This window comes from Clinocottus analis, unplaced genomic scaffold, assembly GCF_023055335.1.
Source record: "Clinocottus analis isolate CAN_PGR_092001 unplaced genomic scaffold, fCliAna1.0.p SCAF_6, whole genome shotgun sequence".
NCBI lineage: Eukaryota > Metazoa > Chordata > Actinopteri > Perciformes > Cottidae > Clinocottus > Clinocottus analis.
The window spans coordinates 22,827,800-22,854,077 of record NW_027176218.1 but is presented as its reverse complement, the minus strand read 5'-3'; the positions used below and the strand labels follow the sequence as shown (position 1 = coordinate 22,854,077).

General features: G+C 48.4%; 2 protein-coding genes across 3 annotated transcripts in view; both read left to right on the top strand.

Annotated features, from left to right (window-relative positions):
- Positions 1 to 8,820, top strand: part of septin15 (septin 15) — a 35,332-nt gene extending 26,512 nt beyond the window's left edge. For both annotated transcript variants that reach the window (XM_068602978.1, XM_068602979.1), the window contains exons 9-13: positions 4,842 to 4,893; positions 5,553 to 5,678; positions 5,780 to 5,915; positions 6,709 to 6,854; positions 7,026 to 8,820. In XM_068602978.1, coding sequence (XP_068459079.1) covers positions 4,842 to 4,893; positions 5,553 to 5,678; positions 5,780 to 5,915; positions 6,709 to 6,854; positions 7,026 to 7,065 — 500 coding nt within the window. In that variant the 3' untranslated portion in view covers positions 7,066 to 8,820. The remainder of the gene's footprint in view (positions 1 to 4,841; positions 4,894 to 5,552; positions 5,679 to 5,779; positions 5,916 to 6,708; positions 6,855 to 7,025) is intronic.
- A 768-nt stretch (positions 8,821 to 9,588) lies between these two features.
- Positions 9,589 to 25,570, top strand: anln2 (anillin, actin binding protein 2). The gene is made up of 24 exons (XM_068602977.1): positions 9,589 to 9,826; positions 10,409 to 10,508; positions 10,664 to 10,831; positions 11,145 to 11,240; positions 12,016 to 12,197; positions 12,359 to 12,451; positions 13,640 to 13,727; positions 16,136 to 16,431; positions 16,509 to 16,603; positions 17,702 to 17,825; positions 18,194 to 18,329; positions 18,481 to 18,657; positions 18,791 to 18,917; positions 19,126 to 19,174; positions 20,118 to 20,171; positions 20,251 to 20,283; positions 20,389 to 20,410; positions 20,548 to 20,657; positions 21,839 to 21,892; positions 22,568 to 22,654; positions 23,416 to 23,523; positions 23,606 to 23,739; positions 24,494 to 24,720; positions 25,203 to 25,570. Exons 2-23 carry the CDS (start codon positions 10,415 to 10,417, stop codon positions 24,648 to 24,650), a joined length of 2,484 nt encoding a protein of 827 aa, XP_068459078.1. The 5' UTR covers positions 9,589 to 9,826; positions 10,409 to 10,414; the 3' UTR covers positions 24,651 to 24,720; positions 25,203 to 25,570.
- Positions 25,571 to 26,278: the final 708 nt, after the last annotated feature.

Sequence of the window (26,278 nt, the reverse complement as noted above, 5' to 3'; positions counted from 1 at the left end):
AGAAGTAAGTGTTACATTCTGACAAGTTGTAAAGGACCTGGCAGGCCACTGCTGCACCTCCACCTGCCTCCCCTCTGCACACCAACGCCACGCCGTCCTCTTGGTGGCGTTGGTCTTGTCCCTGAGAGGATTCTGGAAAACAAAGGACAGCAGAGTGAATTCTGGGATGTGTAGTTTAGTGCAATGCGGCTGCTCCTCCCGGTGTGTGAGGGTTCCTCTGAAAGATGTCTGTCTATATCTCTGTATGACGTGTTTTACCTTTGTTGCTCTGTGGTTGACCGTTTATCAGTCTTTCACTTTTTCATTCCTTCTTTTCTCTCTTTTTTTCTTTTTTTCTTGGTCTGTTCTTTTCCATGACTGACAGAGGGCATTTTTGGTAAACAAAACCATCTTTCACTTTAGTTGAGCCTCATCTCCTCCTCCTCCTCTTCCTCAAGAGTGTGCCCTTCCTCTCCATCCTCCCTCTCCCTCCACTGCTGTGCTGTCTCATCTGTAGGCTGATGGTCAAACCAATGCTCTGATCAGACTTGGGCTGAATACTTCTCAACGGCATATTCTAGAAACTATTTGAAACCAAAAGAAGACCATGGACATAAACATGTGAACACGTTTCTCTCTTGAAACGACTAAAGAACATAGAGCGTGAGGTCATTCATGTGTTCCCAGTAGGAGGTCGGCCCCATCGCCCCATGCTGAGCCTCTACCCAGACTCCCCTTCATAGGAACGCTCTAGTGGCAGTTATTATTATTCTGGTATGTCTGTGTAGCTGATGTTAAGGGGTTCATTCAGGAATGATCTGGTACGCTCTTGTCTCAATGTCTTGGGACAGGAGCGTACCAGATCAACCAATATAATGACACAAACCCAGCAGCAGGTCACGTCTCTGAAGCTGCAGCCGACCTCTTTTAAGATACGCCTCGCATATTCCATGCTGGTAACAGAAATACCTTTTTCCTCTAGCCGTGCAGACGAGTTGGCGATCTTAAACGCTGCATTTGAACGTGTCGCAGCGTCAGAAGCTCTGCTGCAGGGTCGCAGGTCAGAGTCAACACTCCAACAGCAGGATTCACTTCATGTTAACGAAATGCTTTATAGATAACAAACAGGTTTCACATTGATTGAAGACTCCTGCAAGGACACCTTCATGTTCTGTTGGTGTGCTCTTGCATTGACCAGCTGTTGCTTACGTCTGTATGACATCACTGTTGGTGAAAGTGTTTGAAGCTCGGGGGTTCGATGCTCGACTCTGTATCCTGATACCGATCAGTGTTCATTCTCGAGCCTTGGTGGAGGATGGCTGGTTTTATTAGATAATGACAGTATGGTAGCAGATAATATAAATCTGAACCTTTTGGAACGATGAAAGGCTCATTTCACATCCCGGTTGTTTTGTAGATCCATCTGAAAAATGTTGTTATGGTGAAACGTTAGCTATCAGCGGATATGAAGAGATTCATTGGTTGATCGTTAGCAACCTAAAAGAAATACGTAGAAGTTGATATTGCAACTCAACTGTAAGTGACACTGCGGGTCGACCACAGGGACGCATGAATGACTCTGTTAGCACTTCACTCCGTAGTCGACCCAGAACACGACCTCGCCGTATGCTTTTAAAGGATAATTCCAGTCTATCACACCCTGGGTCTTGTTTCTATAGCTTTGTGTATAATCCGCCAATTCCTCACCGCCGTGACGCAACAGTGAGGCGTCACAGCAACGAAGAGAGCAACACGAGCAACACGAGCAACCGGACAATCTGAACCGTCACGACGAAGCCACAAGAAGAGCGGAGCTTAAACTAACGTTCACCACGTCACCTGATATCAGCTTTAACATGGAAACCAGCCATTTAGAAGAAAGATACACTTGATAAAGCACAACTTTGTTTTCAGTATGTGCTATTTAGCATCTATATATACACACACATCAGCGGCGGGCCGTGGTTTCAGACCTCGGCCTTCAGGGAGGCCGTACAGTCACATCACGGTGGACTGGAGGAGAAGCGTCTGGAGACACTCAACACACGGTTCACACCGTCCACCATGACTCTCTCTTCTGTCCGACTGCTGGTGTTTCTCGCTCCATCAGACCTTTTAATGTCCTCCCAGATCTCTGCCGTTCACTTGGAGTGTAATGTTGTTACTGCCGTGAAGATGGCGGCCCAAATCTCAAAGAACAAGACCAAGGTTGTGGTGAAGGTGAATTATCCCGCACGGCGCTTTAAACAAGGCTTAGTGGACACGTTTCAAAATGTCCGCCGCAGGTTTAAGAGCCTCCACACACACACACACACACACACACACACACACACACACACACACTCCTCCCAGGTCTGATGCTGTGAATAGTCATGGAGAAAACTAGAGGCTGTTTTTTGTGCTGAAGCTGCAGTAGCAACATCGCGCTAACGCCGCGGTTCCCTTCGTTGCTCCCGTGGTATCCCACGCCGACGCCTCGCCTCAGCCCCGCTTCACCGCGCCGTTCAGTGGAACCGGTTGCGTTGCTGCGGGGCGAGCGCTGGCCGGGCCTCGCCGTACCACCGGACCAACGAGCGGACCCGCCTCTTAACGCATGGCTTCAGAGTCATCACAGGCTGGTGAGCCGCTCATGCCCAGTCAGGGCTTCCAAGCGGCATGAAGCAGCTCATCTGGTGCATCACGGTAACGCCTGGGTTGGAATCACCACTCATTGGCTTACTTCAAACTTTAACACGTGGTTAAAACGGTTGTGTGCTCGATTCATTTATTTAACCAACGCGGTTCTTCACCATCATGGCCTGAACACCTGCTGGTAGGTAATGCGCTCAAAGCACCTGATGGACTCACACAAAGTTCATCTAAAGCTCATGATTGACAATGAAACAACAGAAATGGTTTGACCTGGAGAATGCATCAGGTGTTTTCTGCCATTCATTAACAATTAAGATCTGTTTGCTATTAGTTACAACTTTTTTTTCTCCCCTATGACCTTTGACCTCCCCTTATTCCCTCACTGAGACTTGCTCCCCAGCTGGTCATGCCTTGCCCCATGTAACCCCTCCAACCTTCACTCCCTCTGCAAGCCCCGTGCTCTGCAGTCGCTCGGCTTGGACACATGCAGGTCGTGGTGCTGGTCCGGGCCAAACAGGCCGGGTCTAGCCACGATAAACCCGGCTGCTCCAGTCCCAGATTTACCCCCCAGCTGGGCGCAGACTGTAACTGAACCCGTGCCCCTCCCCTCCGTCAGAGCTCCCTCCTCTAGAAGAGACTGAAGGTCAATGGCTGGCTTGGGAGGCCAAGGGGCGGGACTGCTTAAGTTTCATCAATGGTAAGGTGTCCTCTTTATTCGCTCCCCTGATGATGAGTGACTGCCGGCGGGGTCGAGGCTGACCAATGAGGAGCCGCGGATTTGACGAAGAGGAGGCGGGAGATCCGCCACGTGCACCCCAGCAGCAGTCCATCAGCTTTCCCAGAATCCCGTCTGTCTCTGTTGTTAAGATAGAAACTCCATCACCGTGAGGACGAGACCTTCTGGCCTCCGACCAGGAACTCTGGTGGTGACTGAGGCGTCCAACAGGAGGAGGCTGTGATCAGATAGGAGGCTTCTGGTTCATCCTTATCAACTCAGTATTTCAGGAACGCCTGAAGTGAATTTCTTTTAGATCTTTCTTTTAAAGCGTCCTCTTGGACTAAAGGCCCGGTCAGACCGTTGGTGGTAAAGACCACATGACCTCACATGACCTCATATGACCTCACATGACCTCACATGACCTCCCCTCGTCGTGAGCGAGATGTCCTGAGAGCTGATCCAGCAGATGTCATCAAATTTGGCACAATTGTCCACTTGGCCTCAAAGATGAACTGACTAAGATTTGGAGGTCAAAGGTCACTGCGACCTCACCAGAAGATGCTTGTGGTCATAACTCAAGCATCCAAATGCTAATTAGGACAATTCCACACAAGTGGGTGTTCAGGACGGACCGAGATGTTCCCTGCAGCATGAAGCGTGCAGCGAGGAGGCGGAGCTTCAGCTTGTTCTGTTGCTGAAACACAAAGCTCAGCCGTGTGATGGGAAAGAGCTCATCCGGGTCATGAACTCTATGAAGCGTCTTAGCGTCTTTCAGCCAAACAGTCTCATCAATGTTTTCATCAAACAATAGCTGCGATGAATCCACGTAGACTTTTCTTTTCCTCTTCACGAGCTCCACTGCTCCTGCTGTCGTTCCTGTGGACGCTGTGCAGCCGAGAGTTTATCGGCTCGTTGAAGGAAACGCGCGTTGACTGAACACGGCGAGTGTTGTGGTTCAGAGCGACAAGATGTAGACTCATCAAACCTCTTTCAGTGCTGCGTTGAGTTGGTTCAGACCGGCTTCATGTTCGCCAGCAGAGCACAGACCCACCGAGGAGACAGAGGTTGAGGCAAAAAGCATCAAAACAGAGCGTGAGCCATAATGTCATGCTGATGTGAAGCCGTCCTATGTGATCACGGCCTGGTGTCCTGAGTGCTGTGAGTGCTCCTCCAACCCCACAGTGTGCAACAGCTCCCGTCTCTCAATGTGCCCTGACAAGCTGTGAATGAGTGGGATGAACTTTACATGGTGTGTGTTTGTGCCACGATGTCGCCATGATTAATATCAATCACGATCTAGTTCGACCACGACGCTGTTCGCTTCAGCACGTAAACTACTCAGGTCTGTTCATGGTAATCAGCAAAAAGGTTTGTTTCTGCCGCGCCTCAGTGTGAACTCATTTACCCAGAGTTCCTTGCAGTCATTTAGCTTCTGTAAGACAGGCTGCACCCGTTTCCTTGAGGCGACATCATGGCTGTTCATGTCTGATCTGTGTGTCTCCCTGTGTTTCAGTGGAGAACGGAGAACACTGCGACTTCACGGTGCTGCGCAACATGCTAATCAGGTATGATGGAGTGATGTCATAGCAGAGTGATGTCATAGCAGAGTGATGTCATAGCAGAGTGATGTCATAGCAGAGTGATGTCATAGCAGAGTGATGTCATAGCAGAGTGATGTCATAGCAGAGTGATGTCATAGCAGAGCGCCCACCGGCTCACTAACTTCTTCTTCTTCTGGTCTCTTTGTCTTGCTTATACAGCAATGAATGTGTGTGCTATTCCTTTGTAGCATTAGCTTGGGCTCTTATTTTTACACACACTTACTTACTCGCATGCATACATACTTACTTACTTACATACATACATACATACTTACTTACTTACTCGCATGCATACATACTTACTTGCATACATACTTACTTACATACTTGCATACTTACTTACATACTTGCATGCATACATACACACTTGGTCTATACAGGAACTCGTCCGTGGTCACATGACCTCACGTCTCCTCCACATGTTTTATATGAAACAACAAAGCAGTGAGTCTCTCCAGTGCTACACACAGACTTTGTTTCAGACATTGAACACAACGCTGACTCCTTTTCTCCTCCACATGAGCTCTACTCTTCTTCTGGGGTTCTCTCTTCTACTCTGCTCCTCTTCCTCCTCCTCTTCCTCCTCCTCCAGGCGTCTGATTGGTTTGTCTCCTCTTCCACAGGACGCACATGCAGGATCTCAAGGACGTCACCAACAATGTCCACTATGAGAACTACCGCAGTAAGAAGCTGGCCGCCGTCACCTGCAACGGAGTGGACACGTCCAAGACCAAGGGACAGCTCACCAAGTAGGCTGCTCCCCGAGCTGCTCTGGTGTGATGGAGGACAGCCTCCCTTCAGGCTGACGCTGCATGCAGGTGCAGGAGACTCACTGTGCCGTGTTCCTCAGGAGCCCCCTGGCCCAGATGGAGGAGGAGCGCAGGGAGCACGTGATGAAGATGAAGAAGATGGAGGCAGAAATGGAGCAGGTCTTTGAGATGAAGGTCAAGGAGAAGAAGCAGAAACTGAAGGACTCTGAGGCCGAGGTGGGTTTCAGGCTCTGTGAGCGCTGTGGAGAGACATTAATGTACTCATAATTTATACTTTGAGGCTGACTGTTTTATTCTGTTGGCTGTCGAGTAATTTTTAGTAACTCAATAGAATATTTAGGTCAATAATATAAATGTGTGGAATGAGATTCTTCAACTTGAAAAAGCAGTTCAACAAAATGTTCATCTTAACAGCAGCATCTGGAGGTGTATATATATATATATATATATATATATATATATATATATATATATATATATATATATATATATATATATATATATATATATATATATATATATATATATATGGGAGGAGTTTGCTCAGCTGTTACAGCAAATAACCATGACAACTGAAGAATATCCGTCTGAATGAAGACTCACATAAAACCTGATTTCACACTTTGACATGATCAGGATGTGACGGCTGACGTACAGAGGTCGCTTTGAGTCACATGGTGATGCGTTCAAGAGCTATTCAGTGAAACTGGTTTGTAACATGATGGTTCAACAGTGATCTGATGAGATGTCTTTAGCTGAGACACTTGAATCCAGTTTGAAGGAGAAGTTTTCACAGCGATCTAAATGAATGTTCATAGTTCACAGCAGAAGCTTTAGTGGAGCTTTAGATGTTGTGAGCAGCTGCAGAAGAGCAGAGCAACAACCAGGAGACAAGAGGCTCAGATCAGAGAAATAACCGGTTAACATTTTGCGTGAGGAAGTGAACGCCTCATGGGGAACATGCAACATGCAACCTGAGACTGAGCCCGTCTAACCTTCTGACCTTCAGCTGGAGCGCCGCCACGAACAGATGAAGAGGAACCTGGAGGCGCAGTACAAAGAGCTGGAGGAGAAGAGGCGGGTGTACGAGGACGAGAAGGTGAACTGGGAGGCTCAGCAGAGGATCCTGGAGCAGCAGAAGCTGGACGCCTCCAAGTCAGTAACCACTTCCTGTTTCTCATGACGTCATGGCCTCCCCACCTGGTTGGGCAGAACATCTACTGGGATATGTAGTAACATATATGTGTATGAATATATATATATATAATATAACGGTTAGTGTATAACCATGGTAACGTTCTCACTTCCTCTGCTTTTGTCCTGCAGGACGATGGAGAAGAACAAGAAGAAAGGGAAAATCTTCTGAAGCGGCACGACGCTTCAGTTTTACTGAACTCAATATTGTTCTTCACCCTCTGATGTTCTGTGTCCTTCCAAACACACACATTCCTCCGTGTGACATGCAACACCACGTTGTGACACGGACGCCATTTACACACACACACACACACACACACACACACACACTCTCTCTCTCTCGTCCTCAAGCGGCCCGCGTCTCTCAGCGTTTCCGTATCTGTTGAAACCTTTTTTTCCATTTTCACGGGAAATGCATGTTTTTGTGAAATTCTATTTTCCTATAACTCCTGCTGAGAGGAGCAGCTGGAGTTCCTCTGAGCGCAGTGACGAGGCGACGCGTCGTCGCGACCTCTCGATAGACCCGCAGGCCGCATGGCGGCGCTCCATCCTGCCGCCTCCTCGCGCTTCCGGTCATGTTCTCCAGCGGTGAAACCCTCGTGACGCGCTGAAGACCCGGAGAAGGAAGAGAGTACGTGAGTCCAGCTGACTGCAGAGGGGACCCGAGAACGTCAAGCTAACGGCTAACTGTTAGCGTGACTAACTAGCATGCTAGCGCTATTTAGTGCTTCTATTTTCTCAGCTCCTAATTGTATTTTTAACTTTATTTGTAAACGTTTCCGTACCGTTAATTCCTCTCAGAACTACAAACACTCCTCTGTGGAACAGCCCGACCACGCAACGCAGCTCATAATAATCCTCCATTTTGGACGCCGTCAGGACCGCCAGCCAGCTAGCCAGCCAGCTAGCTAGCTAGCTAGCTAGACTTCATAGCTAGCTGGCTGGCGATCAACTGCACAAAATTAGTTTTTTTTTAAAGTTCACCAAACTTAATATTAAAAGATACACCCCTATAAGCCAATTACCTTGTTTAATTGTGTTTTACTTGTTGCCGTGACCGGCCTTCAGGCAGGGTTTAGTGTGTGTGTGTGTGTGTGTGTGTGTGTGTGTGTGTGTGTGTGTGTGTGTGTGTGTGTGTGTGTGTGTGTGTGTGTGTGTGTGTGTCTTCCTCTCTGGACTCCACAGGAAGACAAACGTTTTGAGTAGTTTGACTCTTCCTCCATAGCTTTGACTCACCTGTTGGGACGTGACACCTGAAGGCCTCCTCTCCTCCTCAGGTCAGGAAGCAGTGTGTCGTCACTCGCTGGAACCTTTCCTCCACCTTTCCTAGAGCGCCGTGTTTTATTTTCATATGATATTAATACTATATGTGAGGTTAAATCCCTTGTAGTTTTCTCTAATCTGTTACTTTAGGATAGTTCTCGCCTGCAGAGTTCATGATGCGTTCAAAGACCCACCTCTCTCCTGCAGCGTTTCAGACGTTCCCTGTGGACTCATCATGATGCTTATGTTGTTCATATGGAGGCTGCTCAGTGGCCTTTTGCTTTCTTTTTGTTTTTTCTCACCAGTATAAACCAGGAACAGCAGCAGAGCTTCTCCTCAGAAGGAAACGTAAACCTTGTCTTAAGAAAGCAGCGACACATTTATCCACCTACACGTAAACATCTATGCCAAGAGGACTCGTTCTCAGGACCGCTGTGTTTTTATCCTAGCTTTTATCTTTTAGGTCCAGAGAAAGTTCAGAATGAGTGATTTTCTTGTTAGATGCTTGTGAAGCGCTTCAGCAACAAGAGGACATACGTTTAGGTGGACTGCTTTTGTTTTTGTAATATTTTCATTTTTTTAATGTGTACACTGTTTACTGCTTCTCTTTGTTCTCTAACTGTACATTATTAATATTAAAGTTGACCTGGTTATGCTTTAACTCCCAACGAGTTTTCTTTTTAACACACACATGAAGTTCATCATTTAATATGGATATAATAATAATATATTTAGAGTCTTTCTGGATGGAGATCAAATATGTACACTATAAAAACACAACTGCACTTTGATGGGAGCTCCTGCTGCAGGTGATGTTCTAAAAGACAGATCTCTGTCTCACATGTTTTCAGCTGTCCATCCCAACGACACCTCCAGGACTCTCTTCATGTCCTGAGGTCCAGATCACAAACGTCCTGAGGCCCTGAAGCAGCCAGCGCTTTATGACCCAGCAGCAGATCTGTCTTCCTCTGAAGAGGCATATTGAACTAGTGTTTACAGTTCAACTCACAGTACACAGTTACATTGTGAACAGCAGCATCTACAGCGTCAGTAACCGCCTACAAGCAGAGCACTGCTTTAAACCCATACTTACTACCTTAAAACAAAGACGTGATATGTTTCTAACCCTGTCCAGGGGCTTAGATCTTTCCAGCATGCTGGATCATGTCAGTTGTGAGATAAATGGGTGAAACCTAAAAGGTCTTTCAAGCTTCCATCAACATTCAGCTTTAACATTTTTACTGTTTCTGACACATGACACACATAGTGTGATGAATACCAATCGTGTACTTAACACACTGTTTACGACATCTACCACCTTATTGTGAGGTAACACTAATGTTGAAGCTCTACGTCACACCAGTAGACTCCATCGCAGCATAACTGGTCTTCTCCCGTTCTGCGCGTTTAGTCCCGTGAGTACGGTAACACGGCCTCCGCGTGGTTCAGATCACTCCGCGTCGTGATCCGCGCGCGGCCTCCTCGAGCGTACTTACGGTAATCCGGTTGGCTGCGCGGACGCGTCACAGGCGTCAGAGGACCCGCTGAAATTCAAAGTTGAAGGAGGAGACTCACCGACAGCGTTAAACAACCCGAAGCTCGTTCCTTGGTGTCTGTCAGTTGACCCGGTTCACACAGACTGTAGTTTAAATCAGACGTATCTTCAGGTAAGACGCAATACGAGCTGCTCCGCGTATCTTCTGTGTGTAACAACGGCTAAAGTTAGCGTGCCACTCTGCGCTAGGCTATCGTTGCGCTAAATTAGCCCGAGTTGCCTCAAACGGCAATGTTGCTAACCCTAGCATGCTAACGTTAGCTAGTTTTCAAGTTCCAGGTTTCCAGCGCTTGAAGCCGCAAACGTCGCTCACTAACGCGGCGAAACTTTGATTATTTCAGTGTCGACAGTGTTGAGGAGACGTGTAGCCATGTTAGCCGTGTTCAACGTTAGCTGACACGTTATCACAACTTGCCATAAATGTGTTTTAATTTAAAAAATGACCTGAGCTGAAAACGTAAAAGTTGTCACGTGACGTTTCGCTTCATCTGTAATGAAGCTGCGCTGCAGCTCGTGTTTCCTCTGTCCGCGTGAACACGTCTTATTGCTTCCATCAAGGTTCGGTGAGGAACATTAGTGGAAGAAGCTGTTTTAAGAGAGTGAACGCTACATAAACCACCAAAGCCTTTTGGTGCTGTGCTGTAACAGCTGACCTGTTCAAATACGTCATAACGTGTAACGTCACTGTTCGCAGCTCAACATGGAGGATGAAGAGGAAAACGGTGCCAACGTCAACTTGAAAAGACAGAGAGCGCCTCTGTCTGATTCTGAAGACAATGTTCCCTCCACATCAGGTTTGTTTCTACCTGTAATCATGATCAAGGCTCAGCAGGGAATAACATTGGCACCTGCTGAATACAGGATCATGGACATATCTTTATCATAATCGCGGCAGTCTTCGCAGGTATATTTGTGACTTTGGCCCTTGTGTGTCTGTCTGACGTCTCAGAGGGGAGCGATGGCCAGAAGCGGCGGCGTCTGGAGGCGGCCGGTCGGGAGAACCGCAGTCCGCAACCATCCTGCTCCGGCCGCCTGGCTGAGCTCGACACGAAGCCCGACACACCGATGGTCCCTTCAGTCCGGTCCAGAGTCCATCAACTCACCCAGAGACGAGAGGGTAATCCTACCTTCACCGTTATCCATCAGACAGAACATTAGAAACACCTTCAGTATGACGTACAGCCACGCAACAGACTACTGTCCACAAACTACCCAGAAACAACCTTAAAATGACATCAACACCTCCAAACAGATTCAACACAAAGCTTTATGGACATGTGACGTATTAGAGTACTGTTGTATTGGGCTGCATTCACTTTAACTTGGTGGAAATAATAGTATATATATGTTCAAATGTGTACGTACAAGAGTATAGCAGTGTAATGTTTATGGTATCGCTCAAGATGGTGACCTGTAGTTTGTTGTTTTAGGGGGCGCTCCTCTGGCCCAGCGGTGCTTCTCGGATCCTGGGTCTCTCAGCCCTTCACTCATGCTCCATGAAAAGGGCTTCAGAGAGCACATCCTGGGTGAGGATGCAAACGATCACACACACACACACACACCCAAAAACCTCTGAGAACGAACATCAGGCTCATCACAGAAGACTTTCTTTCTATTTCTCCTCTCTTAAAACATTTCAAACAGACATAGGAACAACAAAAGATGTCATAAGCTATCAAAGGCAAAGACTGAAATGGTCTCTGCCTGCAGCTCAGACCTGACAGCGGCCAGAGAGCCATGTCTGGTGCTTTGCCTGCAGCTCAGTCGGGGAAAGGGTTTGCTGCAAAGTCCTCCATGAAAAGGCAGAAAGTTTGGCTAACGTGTTTGTGACTAAGCTTAGGCATTTTTTTTTAAAGGGATTCATTTAAAACTACCAATACTAGTTCTGAATGTCTTGGTTAAAAGTATGTAAAATTATAATCCCCCACTGCACTCAGCAGATGCAGCAACTGATCTGTCATCACATGTACGGATCATTTCTCACTGGAATGAAGATCAGATGATCCCTGTTGAAGTGTTCATGTTGTACACTTCTGTGGATGCTAAGATCAGTATAAGAGACCCGAAAAGTTGTTTGTTATAAATGTCGATGGCAGCTCAAATAAACTGGTCTAGCTTTACTAACTCTAATCTAGTAGCCGTACACCTGCTAATGCTGCGTTAGATACAAGAACATGGATCCGACTGGAACAGCAGATACTCAATATAACTTTTCTTTGGAATATTGCTTCCATTTATTTTTTAGTATTTGTTGCTCTATTCATGTTTTTAAAAGTGAATCTGTAAATGTTTTCCTCCCAGGTCAGGGGGAATTCAACCAGCGCATGGAGCGTTTTAAGGTGCCGGTCTTCCTTCCCAGCCCCGCCCCCTCGCCAAGCCACGCCTCCTCCCCGCGGACGCGCTCCAGCTTTGTGTCTGCCATCCAGCAGAAGCTGCACGGCACGCCGGCCCTCAGCTCCAAGCTGGCTTCTCGCATTCGCCAGGTTGGTTCAGGGTCTTTTCTCATTCTTTAGTTTTGGACTGAACTGTACGAGCAGTTCCTAGAAGACCTGGAGCATTCTAGCTCTGTGGTTCTGGTGGACGTTCAGACGAGCTGATGAACTCCAAGGAGCTGAAGGAAGTCTGTCACGGTGTCACTTCTCAGGAACGGGACGACGAGTTGAGCCACCTGCCTTTCCAGCCAATCAGTGAGAACGCCTGGCTGAAGAGAAGCAACTCCGACCCCTCGCTATCTCAGGTGGGTTTGTGATCTTGTAGTCGCACCTGTGTCTCTCACACACACACACACACACACACACACACACACACACACACACAATGGACAATAACAAAAAACACAGTCACTCATTTCTTCAACTGTTTTCAGTGTTTCTCTGCTGGATCAGAAGTGTTTGAATCCCAGTTCAGTTCTTGGACTGCAGGAAGTGATGTATAAAACGTATAAATGGTTCTTGCATTTCTTCACACTGACATAATGCTTAAGCACCAGAAATATGGAAGACGGCTCCTCATTTGTAGGTTCATGAGGCCGTTGTCCCCTTTTAAAGGGCATGTAGTGTTTTCAGTACAGCAACACATCCCTCCTGTTTTAAACCGTTTTCATGGATGTGATTTTATGTTTTGACGTTGACAGACAGTTTGAGGTTGTTTTCACGCACCAGTTGATGTAAACATTATTAGGGATGGACGCCCTCTGGCCCGCCGTCTCCTGCCGTCTGGGTTTTTAGATCTCGAGGGCGGGTCCACTGGCCCCCTCTGCAGCCCCGCGATGTGAGTCTGTGACCGACTGAACCTTCTCTGGTCACTGTGGGCTTTGACGTAAGGACAACACCTGGAGCCACCAGGACGGACCGTATGCATGTGCAGAGTCATAGGACAACAGAACGAGGCCGTTACATCAGCAACAACCTTTGTTGGAAGAATTCCCCATTTCCATGGCTCCAGGTGTTTGTCTCTGTGTTCACTTCTGAAACGTGCACCTCTCGAGGTCAGGTGGTGCTTTGGGGTTCACGCGGTGTTTTCATTTCACCAACACGAACCACATGAGCAGAACCGTGCGGTCTCATTCGAGATGTGACGATGGAAGCAGCAGGACCACCGCCTGCTGCACGCAGATGAACGAGTGTTTCATGTCAGTTATTCTAATGAGACTATTCACGTGGTAACTTTATGCATGTTTATTGCATCCAGTCAGCCTGCAGGGGTTTGTGTTTTCCTGTGACATAACCTGCTGTACTCCTCTGTGTTGTCCAGAGTTTATGTTTATTCTACAGTTTCTCTGTTCTTTACAAATCACAGTAATACCTGCAAGATGCACGACTGTATTGCTTCTGTTTAGTTTGCATATTCACTTTGATGACATGACGGCTGAACATGAAATAAAGCTCTTGTGTTTGTTTGCTGGTTATGATATTGCTGCTTCCAGCCGCTCGACGGTGACGCAGAGATGACAGACGGCAGCTTCACGGACGCTTCTGCTTCATGTGCAGAGAAGCCATCTTCACATGGGACAGGTGAGGCTTTCCCTTCTACCAACCTCACTCATGAAATACACACATTGTGTTTCCAGCGTTGAGAACTGGAGCAGACAGACGAGCAGTAGAACTGACCTGAGGCCAGTCTTGTTGCCCCATCCAAACCTCTTCCTGTGCTTTGTCGTGTGTTGCACTGCGACTGACCATTATGAACACAAAGCTGCAGACTCCTCGGTGTCGTACCTGATCCTTCACAACATTACAACAATATAAAGTTTATACTGCAACCCTTAAACAAAGCCGCTGCGTCATCGACACTGAAGTGACGTTACAACAGATTAGCTTTACAAGAAGAGGAATACTCCCAGATGTTTACTGAGGGTTACATTTAAATGATCAATAGTCAATCAATACTCACAAAGTCTGTTCTGAGATCTGCAGCGACAGTTTCGTCATCTATCTGTTCTGGTTATCGATGCTGTTTGTGATTTCTTTCTTTTTTACTCGGTACTTATTCTATTTATTCGCCGATGGGAGTGAATCAGATGTCCTCTTTCTGTTCTTACGAGCGTCCTGATGTTCACGACACTTTGCATAAGTTAGTGTTTCAGCCCGAGCTGTGAGGAGTTCCCTCTCTGACTCGCTCTGCAGACTATTGGTGAAAACTTCACAGCTTTAATGATTCAAACTCAAATGTGTGTGTTTTCATGAGGAAGGCAGCCGTCTTGCTGGTGCTGTCATATAATCACGATGTCTGGATTCTGAGGAAATGATGCTGAGCACATCGTCGATGTGATGAAATTGCAGATCTGTTTAAATTTAATTTAACTTTGGAACGTGCTATAAGTTAATGTGACCTTCATGTTGCTGTGGCACGCTGGTTAACAGTAAAACACTCACACAACCGCTGATCAGACCGGTGAGGAGCAGGCGCTGCAGAAACAGTATCTGTCCATCCGGCCGGATACTTTCTCTGCTGATCAGCCCCAAACCTCCTGATCCCAGCACCCACATGAACACATGGATATGAGTCACTACCTGCTCTAATGTGTATGAAGCTCAGGCAGCCCAGTGTTGAGATGTGAGATCACTCTTTCAACAGGTGAACGGGCCTCTGAAGCTCCAGAGGAGCGTGACGACGCTCCTCGTCCAGGTGATGAAGTCAGGCAGGAGGAAGGAAGTGAGGGAAAGCAGCCACAGACCCAACAGCCACAGACCCAACAGCCACAGACCCAACAGCCACAGACCCAACAGCCACAGACCCAACAGCCACAGACCCAACAGCCACAGACCCAACAGCCACAGACCCAACAGCCACAGACCCAACAGCCACAGACCCAGACTGTCTTGAAGTTGTCTTTTAGTGAGGATCAGGGCTCTTCTGAAGTTCCTTTCGGTGGCGACCAGTCAGAGTTCCACACAAGTGATGAGCAAAGCTACCTGGAGTCCACTCTGGAAGAGCAGTCGGACATGACGGAAACAGTAGAGGTTTCAGTTGTGACTGAAGAGACGTTTTCATATGAAGCAAGAGATGGTTCTTCAAACAGCGAAGGGGGGGCTGAGCCCTCAACAGATGAGGAGTTAAGGTCCTGGAGATATCCTCTAGACGAGAACAGGTCTGTCGTAGAGCAGGAGGTAGAGGTGTGTGTTAAAGAGGAGCAGCTGCACTCTTACGGAGAGGAGAAAGGTCGACGAGGCTGTGATGCAGAGCACAGTGAACACTCTGACATCCAGGACAGCGAGTGTTATCTGGGGGATGTCTCCGCTGAGACCACCGGCTCTTCTGACGTGCAGGATGATGAGAAAGGAGGATGCAGTCAAGGTGATGATGTGTGTCAACAGTCATATCAGATCCAGACAGTCAGTATAGAAGACGACGACATGGATCTGGAGCCGTCTCCTCCTGCTGCTGCTGCTCGGGCTCTCAAAACAAATATGAAACCTGCAGCAAAGCGTCAGGCATCAGACACTGAAACAGATAGCGCCCCGAGTCCCTCAGAGGTCTCTGATCCTCTTTTGGAGAAGGAGCACATGGAGCGAGGGGACGGCAGGCCGGGGGTCGGTGACGGGCTGAGAGGAGGAGGAGGAGGAGGAGGAGGGAGCTCAAAGAAAGTCACCTTCATCCTGGAGCCGGAGCTCATCGCTGACGCTCCCCTGTCGGAGGCGAATGGCTCCACGGAGTCCAGGGCAGAGACGAGTGTGTCAGGTGAGACAGTGAGGCCGAGAGCAGAGCACATGGGGAGATGTTGCTGGTAGGAAACCGCTGGCACACTGGACACACTGGCTTTTCTTCATACAATCACGGGTGACTAAAGATACAAACCTGCTTTTCCAGCCTGAACACGTGCACACATGTTATTTAGAGAGGTGTGTGTCTTGCGGCCCTTTTTTTTTTCTTCTTCAGAAAATGCCGTCATGAGTTTGAATGTTTTGTTGTTTCCACACAGACGGCTCTCACGATGACACGCACACGGCTGAAATCATCGACCAGATGTTCGAGGAGGTGCTGGAATACGCTGGGAGGATGGAGGAAGAGAGGGGTGAAGACGCAGAGGACCGCGGCATCAGTGGCGTCCATCTTGTCTTTGTGGGCAAAGACAAGATGGACGCGGAGTCGGAGAAGAGTGAAGAAGACGGCGACGCGAGCAGGGAGCTGGAAAGCAACAGAGACGAGCTGACCTTTCCTCCCAGCGGCATCCTGTCTCCCCTCAGCAAGTCTGTGGAGGCGGTCGTCACCCCTCTGGTAAGAAGAACTCATGACGGAGCTCCGATCCATTCACAACCCAGAACAGTGTTGAACGTTCCACATTTCACCTCCAGCGACTGGCAGCGAGCCAGGAGTCCATCCCTGCCTCCCTGCTCTTGACTCCAGAGGAGGCCTCCAGCCCTGTTGCAGAGCCTGCTCCTCTGTACAGGTAATGACCGCCTGTGGGCTCTGCACGGAGCTCTCCATCTTCAGCCACTCGTCTTATGTTGCCTCAATGCAGAGGTTCTCAAACGTCTGTCTCCACTTGAGGGAAGCAAAATGTTCAGCCCAACAACATGGGAACAAAATCCTCCATCCGTGCTTTTTTAATTAATAGATTAAAGAAAATTAAAATCCCTTTCAAGTAAACCAGATCGCTCCATCTGACAAGAACTAATAACATGAGCAATCACGTTGTTAGAACAATGCAAATAAAGTTATATATGTGCAAAGAACAACTCATATTTGGCTAAAAGATGAGCAAGGAAGTCGGTTGGATCCCTGTTTTCTCTCCATAGTTTCATGTTGAAGTGTCCTTGAGCAAGGCACTGAAGCCCCAGAGCTTCACAGCAGCACAAAGCTCCTTCATTACTGATGATGATGACATGCAGAGAATAATCCACCACTGTGGGATTAACAAAGGATTATTAAAAAACAAACATTGTTTTTAAGAATCTGCATCTCCCCCTGCGCCCCACCTGTAATACCTCTGCGCCCCACCTGTAATACCCCAGTGCCCCACCTGTAATACCCCTGTGCCCCACCTGTAATACCCCTGCGCCCCACCTGTAATACCCCTGCGCCCCACCTGTAATACCCCTGCGCCCCACCTGTAATACCCCTGTGCCCCACCTGTAATACCCCCTGTGCCCCACCTGTAATACCCCCTGTGCCCCACCTGTAATACCCCCTGTGCCCCACCTGTAATACCCCCTGTGCCCCACCTGTAATACCCCCTGTGCCCCACCTGTAATACCCCTGCGCCCCACCTGTAATACCCCTGCGCCCCACCTGTAATACCCCTGCGCCCCACCTGTAATACCCCTGCGCCCCACCTGTAATACCCCTGCGCCCCACTAGAGGGTCGCGCCCCACAGTTTGAGAAGCACTGCCTTAATGTCCATATATTTTCTGCAGTGCCGTGACTGTGTGGTTGTGGTTATTGTTTTCACTCCGTGAAGCTTTTCTTTTGAAGGCGCTGTCTTGTGCGTTTACTGGAGTGTGTGCCGGCAGTTGATTGATGCTGTTGTGCGTCTGTGATTCACAGTATCGATGCGTACCGCACACAGAGGCAGAGTAACCTGCCCACCATTCAGAGCGTCACTCCTGGGGTCCAGAGGCGAGCGCCAGAGAAGCTGCAGCCCTCCGTCAACATCAAGGAGAAGATCACGGTGGGAAGCGACCTATGAACTGTTGTCAACCAGCTCATTGTGGTATTGTGACGGCTGCCAGAGCAGTTATGGAGTGGATGGGAGAGGACGGATGAGCAGAGGCATGTTCAGTGTATCCAGATCCCACACGCTGTCCTTTAAAAACATGCCGTCATTACCAGGAGTTCACCAGGAATAGTGACGTGCTCATACGTGGACAGGATCTATGAAAACTCACGTTTAACATGTGCACAGGTTTCCTAATGCATCCTGGTATCAATGTTTGCATCATGTTGCGTCTTCTACCTGCGTCCCAATCCAGCATGAGGCTTTGTTGTGTTGTTATTGGCTCCAGTTGGGGTGATAAGCTCTGTGGTGCTGTCGTCCAGGCCCTCAGTGAGGAGGCAGGGAAGCTGCAGACGGTGATCAACCAGACGCTGCAGGCGCTGAGCTGCTGCACCGACGAGGAGCACGGGAGAGGCTCGCTGGAGGAGGCGGAAGCTGAAAAGCTGCTTTTGGTCTCCTGTAAGATACTTTGTGGTTTCCTGTCCCATGTTCTCACTGTTCTTACGTCTTGCCTGCGGCTGATGAAAGGATGTGAATACCTGCAACTGGACCGTCTGCATCATAGTTTCATTGTCTCTCCGTGACGTCGTGTGATTACTTGTCGGCTCAGGTGAGAAGCGCTCGGCTCTGCTGGCGGAGGTGACCCGACTGAGAGAGGAGCGGAGCGCCGACCCCGGAGAGGACGGCGAGTTGGTGTCGCAGCAGGCCTGCAGAGGCACCGTCAGCATCACAAAGATCCAGCTGCCCCTCAAGGTGGAGTTTGTCTGCTCCTCCCACAAACGCACAGGTAGCACCTCGCCTCATACTTTGCATTTATTTTGACGCGTTTGCATGATTTTCGTGGGAAACGATTAGAAAATGCAAAGCTATTCAAGACTATAGTTGACTTTGAGTCACGACTTCTCTCTGTAACGACGCAGGTCGGCCGAGCCACTACTTCTTCGTGCTGATCCGCTACGGGCCCTGCAACCTGGTGGCCACGCCGCTGGCTACAGCCGCTGATGCTCAGCACGGAGACACCATCTCCTTCTCCACCTCCGTCACCCTGTAAGCTGCTCCTGGTCGCTCCAGCCCATGAACAGCCCACGCGTTTCAGTCTCAGCCGTTGATCTGGTTGTGTTTTGTAAAATGATTCATGAACTCAGACAACGTGCCCTTTGAATCCAAAGAGTCTCATGTGTGAGTCAAGCTGATCCTTTCAGTGGGAAAATATCAATTAATGCATTTAATATGGTTTTGTCTCCTCGTACGTCAGGAAAGATATCCGCTCGTCCTTTGAGATCGATGTGGAGGTCTACAGCCTGGTGAGGGGAAACGTTTTGATTTGACAGTTCTTTGTAACCTGTTCATGGAGATATTCACTGACATGGTGCAGTCGCAGCTCCAGTGGAAAAATGCACATTTACCAGTTTACTATTGTTATCCATAACCTATAGAGATGTCTTAGCATGCCGGATGTCTTAGCATGCGGGATGTCTTAGCATGCTGGATGTCTTAGCATGCGGGATGTCTTAGCATGCCGGATGTCTTAGCATGCGGGATGTCTTAGCATGCTGGATGTCTTAGCATGCCGGATGTCTTAGCATGCGGGATGTCTTAGCATGCTGGATGTCTTAGCATGCGGGATGTCTTAGCATGCCGGATGTCTTAGCATGCGGGATGTCTTAGCATGCTGGATGTCTTAGCATGCGGGATGTCTTAGCATGCCGGATGTCTTAGCATGCGGGATGTCTTAGCATGCTGGATGTCTTAGCATGCGGGATGTCTTAGCATGCTGGATGTCTTAGCATGCCGGATGTCTTAGCATGCGGGATGTCTTAGCATGCCGGATGTCTTAGCATGCCGGATGTCTTAGCATGAGAGATGTCTTAGCATGCCGGATGTCTTAGCATGCCGGATGTCTTAGCATGCCGGATGTCTTAGCATGCGGGATGTCTTAGCATGCCGGATGTCTTAGCATGCCGGATGTCTTAGCATGCGGGATGTCTTAGCATGCGGGATGTCTTAGCATGCGGGATGTCTTAGCATGCGGGATGTCTTAGCATGCCGGATGTCTTAGCATGCGGGATGTCTTAGCATGCCGGATGTCTTAGCATGCCGGATGTCTTAGCATGCCGGATGTCTTAGCATGCCGGATGTCTTCGTTTGGTGCTAAACTACAGTTGTGTGTGTGTGTGTGTGTGTGTGTGTGTGTGTGTGTGTGTGTGTGTGTGTGTGTGTGTGTGTGTGTGTGTGTGTGTGTCCTAGTCCCACCCTTCAGGCAGCAGCAGCATCGTGGACAGGACCTCCACCAAGTCACGGGTGAGTCTGTGAGCCGCTCAGGGAGCCAGCTGTGTCGTTGTCTGTGACGCTCTAAGTCTTTTGTGTTTCACGTATTCAGGTCACGCCACGAAAGCTCCTGAAGACTATCGGAGTGAGTGTCCAGTTTATATGCATGCCTGAATATTATATATATATATTATTACAGCGTGTGTTGCTGTTTTTCACATCTCACTGAAACGTCTCTTGTTTCCAACAGAGATCCAGCAACAGCCTGACATGTGAGTCAAGTCTGATCCAGCACTCGGAGGCTGCTCTTGTTTTCATTCATGACAGCTAGTCACTTCTCAGAAAACCTTCTGACACAGAGACAGGTTCCCTGTCACCAGTCTTCATCCTGGTCTTCTCCGTCCTGCAGCCGGCGCTCTCCCCGCTCTCAACACTCGTCGCTCCAGCAACTTTTTCCTGGTGGGCTCCCACCAGATCACCTTGGCCTCGCTGGGACACAGCAAGTTCCCCCTGGACAAGGTGAGCACTGCCAGGTGGTGTGTGTGTGAGGGGGGGGGCTCTGTTTGTGCCTTTCCTTTAGTATGAACTACAGGTTAATGCTCGTCTGCCTTACTGCTGAATGTTACCTACGATTCAGCTGCAGACTTTCCATGATGTAATACAAGTAGGGCTGCAAAGGTTTCCGGAAAGTTTCCGGAAATTTACCGGAAACTTTCCACGGAAATTTTGAAAAAAGTAAAATGTGCCTACGTTTGTTTGCAAAAGCATTTACCAGTGAACTTAAATGTAGTTGAGAACAAGACTCTGCAGGCCGAGCTCAGCTGGACCCAGAATGCATCTGGTTGAGAACATCGTCTGCAGAAACATAAACATAAAACCTTCTGTTGTTTTTGACGTTTTGTCATCAGTGTTGCGTCTGAACGTTTCAGCTCGATGTCTGCAGAGTGTGAGAGCGCCGAGTTGTGTAGAGGCCAAGAGCGGTACTGCAGCCAGAGATTTAAATTACAGCTGCAACATATTGAACAAAATAACTGAACTAGTTCATTTGTTGGAGCTGTGAACTGAGTTCAAATGTTTTAATTATGAACTATGAACTGAACTAGTTCATGTAGGTCCAGGAAGAAAACATTTAGACCTGAAAGGATTCGGGGAAAACACTAAAAGAAATGTGTGTTGGCGGGTGGTGATCATACGGAATACACCTTTTTTTATTCAACGTTCATGTTTTCGTTGTTCGATGAAAGGATAAAGTTCTACTCACAAAATGTCAAAAAGGTCAAAAATGTAATTTTTAAAAGTGGGATTATCAATGTTTGCATTCATGTCTGCTTATGACAAAGTAAATACAGTTAAATTACCCCAACATTTCCAGTTTATTCACGTTAATTCACTCGGAAAGTTTCCAACTTTGAATATTCCCGGAATTTTGCAACCCTAAATACAAGCCGTCGCCACATTGACTTGGGTATCTGTAAACGTGTGATGTCATGTAGTTGGATGGATTGTCGGTGCAGACGGTACAGTGTTGGTTGAGTTGATCCAGAAGGGAAGCGTGTCACATCCAGTCACCAGGGTCCTCTGCAGGCGTCACCATGCACCAACCGTGGAGATTCATTGATTGGTTCAAAGTTTCACGCGTGGGCTCACTGGTGTAACATGTCCGCCCTCCTCCCCTCTTCTGCCTTTCTTCCTCCACTCAGATGAAGCTTGAGGGCAAAATCAGGAGGCTGCTGGGAGATGAGTTTCAGGAAAAGGTTTTCACCACGCTGCCGTCTTCACCTCTCAGCGTCTCCCTCTGGCTAACTAACCTCTTCTCTCACCGGACACACTAACCGCCGAGGCGCCATAGCGTCTGCTTGTGCATGATTTTCTGTTGAATTAGGTCACGCTCTGTCCCGTTTGGTCTAAAAAATGAAGGGCAATGTCTCTTATGCTGACTCCAAATGTCAGAACGTAGATGTGAAATGACACAGTGCTTCAAGAGACGTTTACTTCCTGGTGCACAAACTCCTGATGAGTGTTTGTAGGAGAACTCTCTCCACACATTTCTCTGCTGAAGTCTTGCACCACTTCATTTTGGATTACATCATCTAAAAAAGCAGCATAGAAGCTTTCAACCAATCATCGTGAATCACTGTGTCATTTCACCGTGTGTGTGTGTGTGTCTGTGTGTGTGTCTCTCTCTCTCTCTCTGTGTCTCTCTCTTTGTGTGGCTCTCTCTGTGTGTGTGTCTCTCTCTCTGTGTGTGTGTGTGTGTGTGTGTGTGTGTGTGTGTGTGTGTGTGTGTGTGTGTGTGTGTGTGTGCCTCTCTGTCTCTCTCTGTGTGTGTGTGTGTCTGTCTGTTGGAATCAAATTCTTTCATAGTTTTTTTCAGTTCTTTTCATGTCGTCACATCATACCTGTTAAAGCGTGTTTCCTTCGGACCGCAGGTGCCTTTTCTCTCACCTCTGGAGGGGAACATCTACCTGCATCTGGACAGTGAGAGTCACTCTGACGTCCAGCACCGAGGCTTCCTGGTGAGTCATGTGACAGCCAGCTGTCTGGCTGCACCACAAACACACATTTACACGTGTTTAGCAAATGCTGCTCACAATAATTTCATTCTGATCTGTGGTTACGACCCCAGTAGGTCAGGCAACAACAAGCGGTCCATTTAGAGTCAGTAGATTTTATTCTAGGAGCCGTCTGAACAGATCAGTTTGAGTCCGACGTAGACGTGGAGCCAGAACAGCAAACATTTTGAACGTCTCCTACTGAGAGCACTTTGTGGTTTGACTTCATTGAAGAAGTTGTACTTTCCTGATTCTTGTTGTTCTGAGTTTGTTCTCACGATTGAAGGCACTTATTGTCTCTCTGGATAAACACCTCAGCTCAACGTGAGGTCATTTTGTAGAGCAGTGAAGTCATTGGACATGAGCAGCTGTAGCTACCGAGCGTCTGCTGGATGGTCTGCAGAGGTCAGGAGCAACGAGACCTGCGGCTGCATTCAGTGTTGCACACTTTCAGTCCGAGTCGGACACCTCAGGGATTGATTGTCTCTCTGCAGGAGGAGCAGCTCTTTCTTGTGGAGCTTTAGCTTCGGCTGGTGTGCAGACGAGAGAGATCAGAAGGTCTCGTCGGGCCAACGAGCAGTTTAGTGTCACTTAAAGTCTCCATAACTTAAAGTAAACGGGGCGAGAGAACTCATGGTTGTCGTAAAAGTTTGAAAACCGCGTTGGTACCTGAAAACAGACTCTAGTGTCTCTGAACTCTCTTTTCCTTTTGGATCTGTTCCCAGACCATGTTTGAGTTGATCAGTGGATTCGGCGTGTGGCATCGCCGCTACTTTGTTCTGGTGGGATGCAACATGTTTTACTGGAACCACCCCAACGACAAGGAGTCCAAGGTAGGGTCGGACCCGCCGGGCAGACCGCTGACCCGCCCCACCGCGTGCCCGCTCAATGCACTCTGTTCTGTTTCCGACCCAGGAGGCAGAGGGCAGCATCTCGCTGTCCAGCGCCCACAGCCGGTGCGTCCGGCCCGTGAAGAGAGACTCGTGCGCTCGACCCTTCACCTTCGAGCTGGTCAGCATCGCCCCGCAGCAGCAGGACGCCAGCGCCAAGTAAGAAACATGAGCCGTGGACTGAAACCGACGTCTGTTCAGCACCAACAGGCCGGTTTTCATCATCTCTGATGCACATTATTAACAATATCTAATGGAAGTAATTCATCATGGAAACCTGTTTTATGTCATTTGTTCATGAGAAGCACGCAGCCAACTAGTGATGTCACAGTCAGAGTGTTTTACTGTAGACACTTGAAGGGGAAACGCCTTCTGTGAGTGGGTTGTTCCAAGAAATGTGTTTTTAACCCGTTAACTGTGGAACCAACGTTGTCTCCAGACCTCTTTTCCTGTTTGAGTCGTCGTAGGAACCCCAAATTAATGTCAATACTCGTGTTTATTGTTTGTATTTGTTCAGCAAAGTCTTGGGGGAAAAAATGTATATCTGGAAAGAAATGACTTTTAAAAGATATGTTGATGGTAACTATGAACATCCAGCATGACATGAGCCAGATTCTCTAAAAAAGCCTCCTGGAGCGTCAATAAGACCTTTATGGAAAGATTAGCACCTACAGAATCAGAACCTGAACAACAATCACAATAAAACAAAGTCTTGTCCTGTTAGGAAGGAGCTTCAGTCAGAAAACTGTCATGTTCAAAAATTAAAGAAGTTACTTATTTTATGGCAAAAGATTTCCGCTTGGTTTCCAAAAGGTTGAGCAGTGACTCTGAAGAGACTCCAGCTCTGTGTGTTTACAGCGAGTCTCTGCTGTGACTCTCTGGCCGTCCTCACGCCGCTGTCCTTCTCCTTCAGGTGTTGGTTTTCAGCCGACACCAAACAGGAGCGGCTGGACTGGATGGAGAAGCTCAACCAGGTTCTGTTGGACTTCAACACGTGGAACCGAACGCCGGCGGCCCAACCCGAGAGTCAGCCGTCCAGCAGCAGCAACCTGAGGGAGAGCATCCTGTGACCCCCGCTGAGCCAGCAGCGCCCACATGTGCTCCTCCGGGGGTTTCACCTGGCAGGCGTACACCTGCCAGGTGAAACCCCACACCTGCCGGCTGTCAGGTTTACACCTGCCGGCTGTCAGGTGTAAACCTGCCGGCTGTCAGGTGTAAACCTGCCGGCTGTCATGTGGCAGACGAGCCGGCACCAGGGCGTCGATTCTTTACGGCTTCTTTATCGGCTCGACTTCAATTGAAATATTGATATTTTTTTTATTTTTCTTGCTTTCTTTTGGGAGATGTCTGTTTGATTTTCATACTATTGTTTCTCTTTTAATCTGGATTCAATCTGTACTGTTGGTTTTACTTTTGTTTGCCCTTTAAATGTTTTTCTTTATCATTAATTTTGCCAAAAACGTTTTATTTAGTTTTTCTGTGGCAATCAGCTGCTTAATGTTGGCAATATCATTTATATGCTTCCAAAAGCTGAGATTAAACTTCTTGTAGCTTTTATATTTTTGACACTATTAACACTTGTAATGAGACTGGTTTTGTGTTTTTGTAATTTAAACTGGAAGGAAGAAGACATTTGTATAGATGCACTAACACAAGCTGAAGGACACCTGTGACTCCTGAAGTCGTGCAGGAGGAGAGTTAAACGCTACGAGCCATTAGCCAGAAGGACCTGAGCTCACTGGAGCCGTTCAGACGTCTGCTTCTGTGGAGATAATCCGGTTTGGATCACGGTGGAAGCTGCTTCTATATAATGTGATAGAAATACACTCGGTGCCTTTTTTACTGAAGAAGTAAACAATTAAAATGGGTAAAGAATGAATGTAGTCTGCTCTGTTGCATGCATGTCCTGTCACTTTGTCGTGAATGTCATGTGACCTCATTCGATGCGCCGGACTGGAGGTTTCTGATCAATAAATGGATTGAAATGGCAGCAGAAGCAGTTGATGGCCTTCACATGTAACAGGAACCACAGACGAGCTGCGAGCCCGCCAGAGTCTGGCAGGAAGGCAGCGCGGGTCAGGAATGTCATACAGGAAGTGGTCTAGAATTAGACTTCCTGTTGGTGCCTTGGCGGCTCTGGGTGGAGGCGCTGATGGTGTTGCAGCTCCAGGTGATGGCGCGTCAGGGCAGACATGTTTCCTGTCACATCTCCATTTGAACCTCAATCTGAGCTCCTTCTTAGCGTCATGGTCGTCTTCATCTGCACGTTTGTGGCTCTGCAGTGAAGGTCAGCAGGTCGCCGTCCTCTGGGGGGCAACGACCTCTGCGCTGACTTTCACATCGCCGGGAGCGGCTGGCAACATGGTGGCTGCCTGGTGCCAGACGCCGTCTCCGACTCGTGAGCTCATCCTGCAGGACGGCAGGTTGTTGCCCAGCAGAGGGACGAGAGGACGGCTCCGCCTGACAGGAAGTCATCCTGCACGACATCCTCCGCTCCCGACGCGGCGCTGAAGAGGTTCCTGTGCGGTGGGCGACCTTGTGACCATTCGAAGGGCGTCCACCTTGGAAGGAGGCAGGTTCAAACCTTTTGAGTCCGTCCGTTGGTAACGAAGCCTTGTCCTGTCACCGAGGATTTAATGGAAAAGTTATGAGCTTCATGCCTGAACCTGCTCGGATTGGGCATGCTGGCAATTCAGAT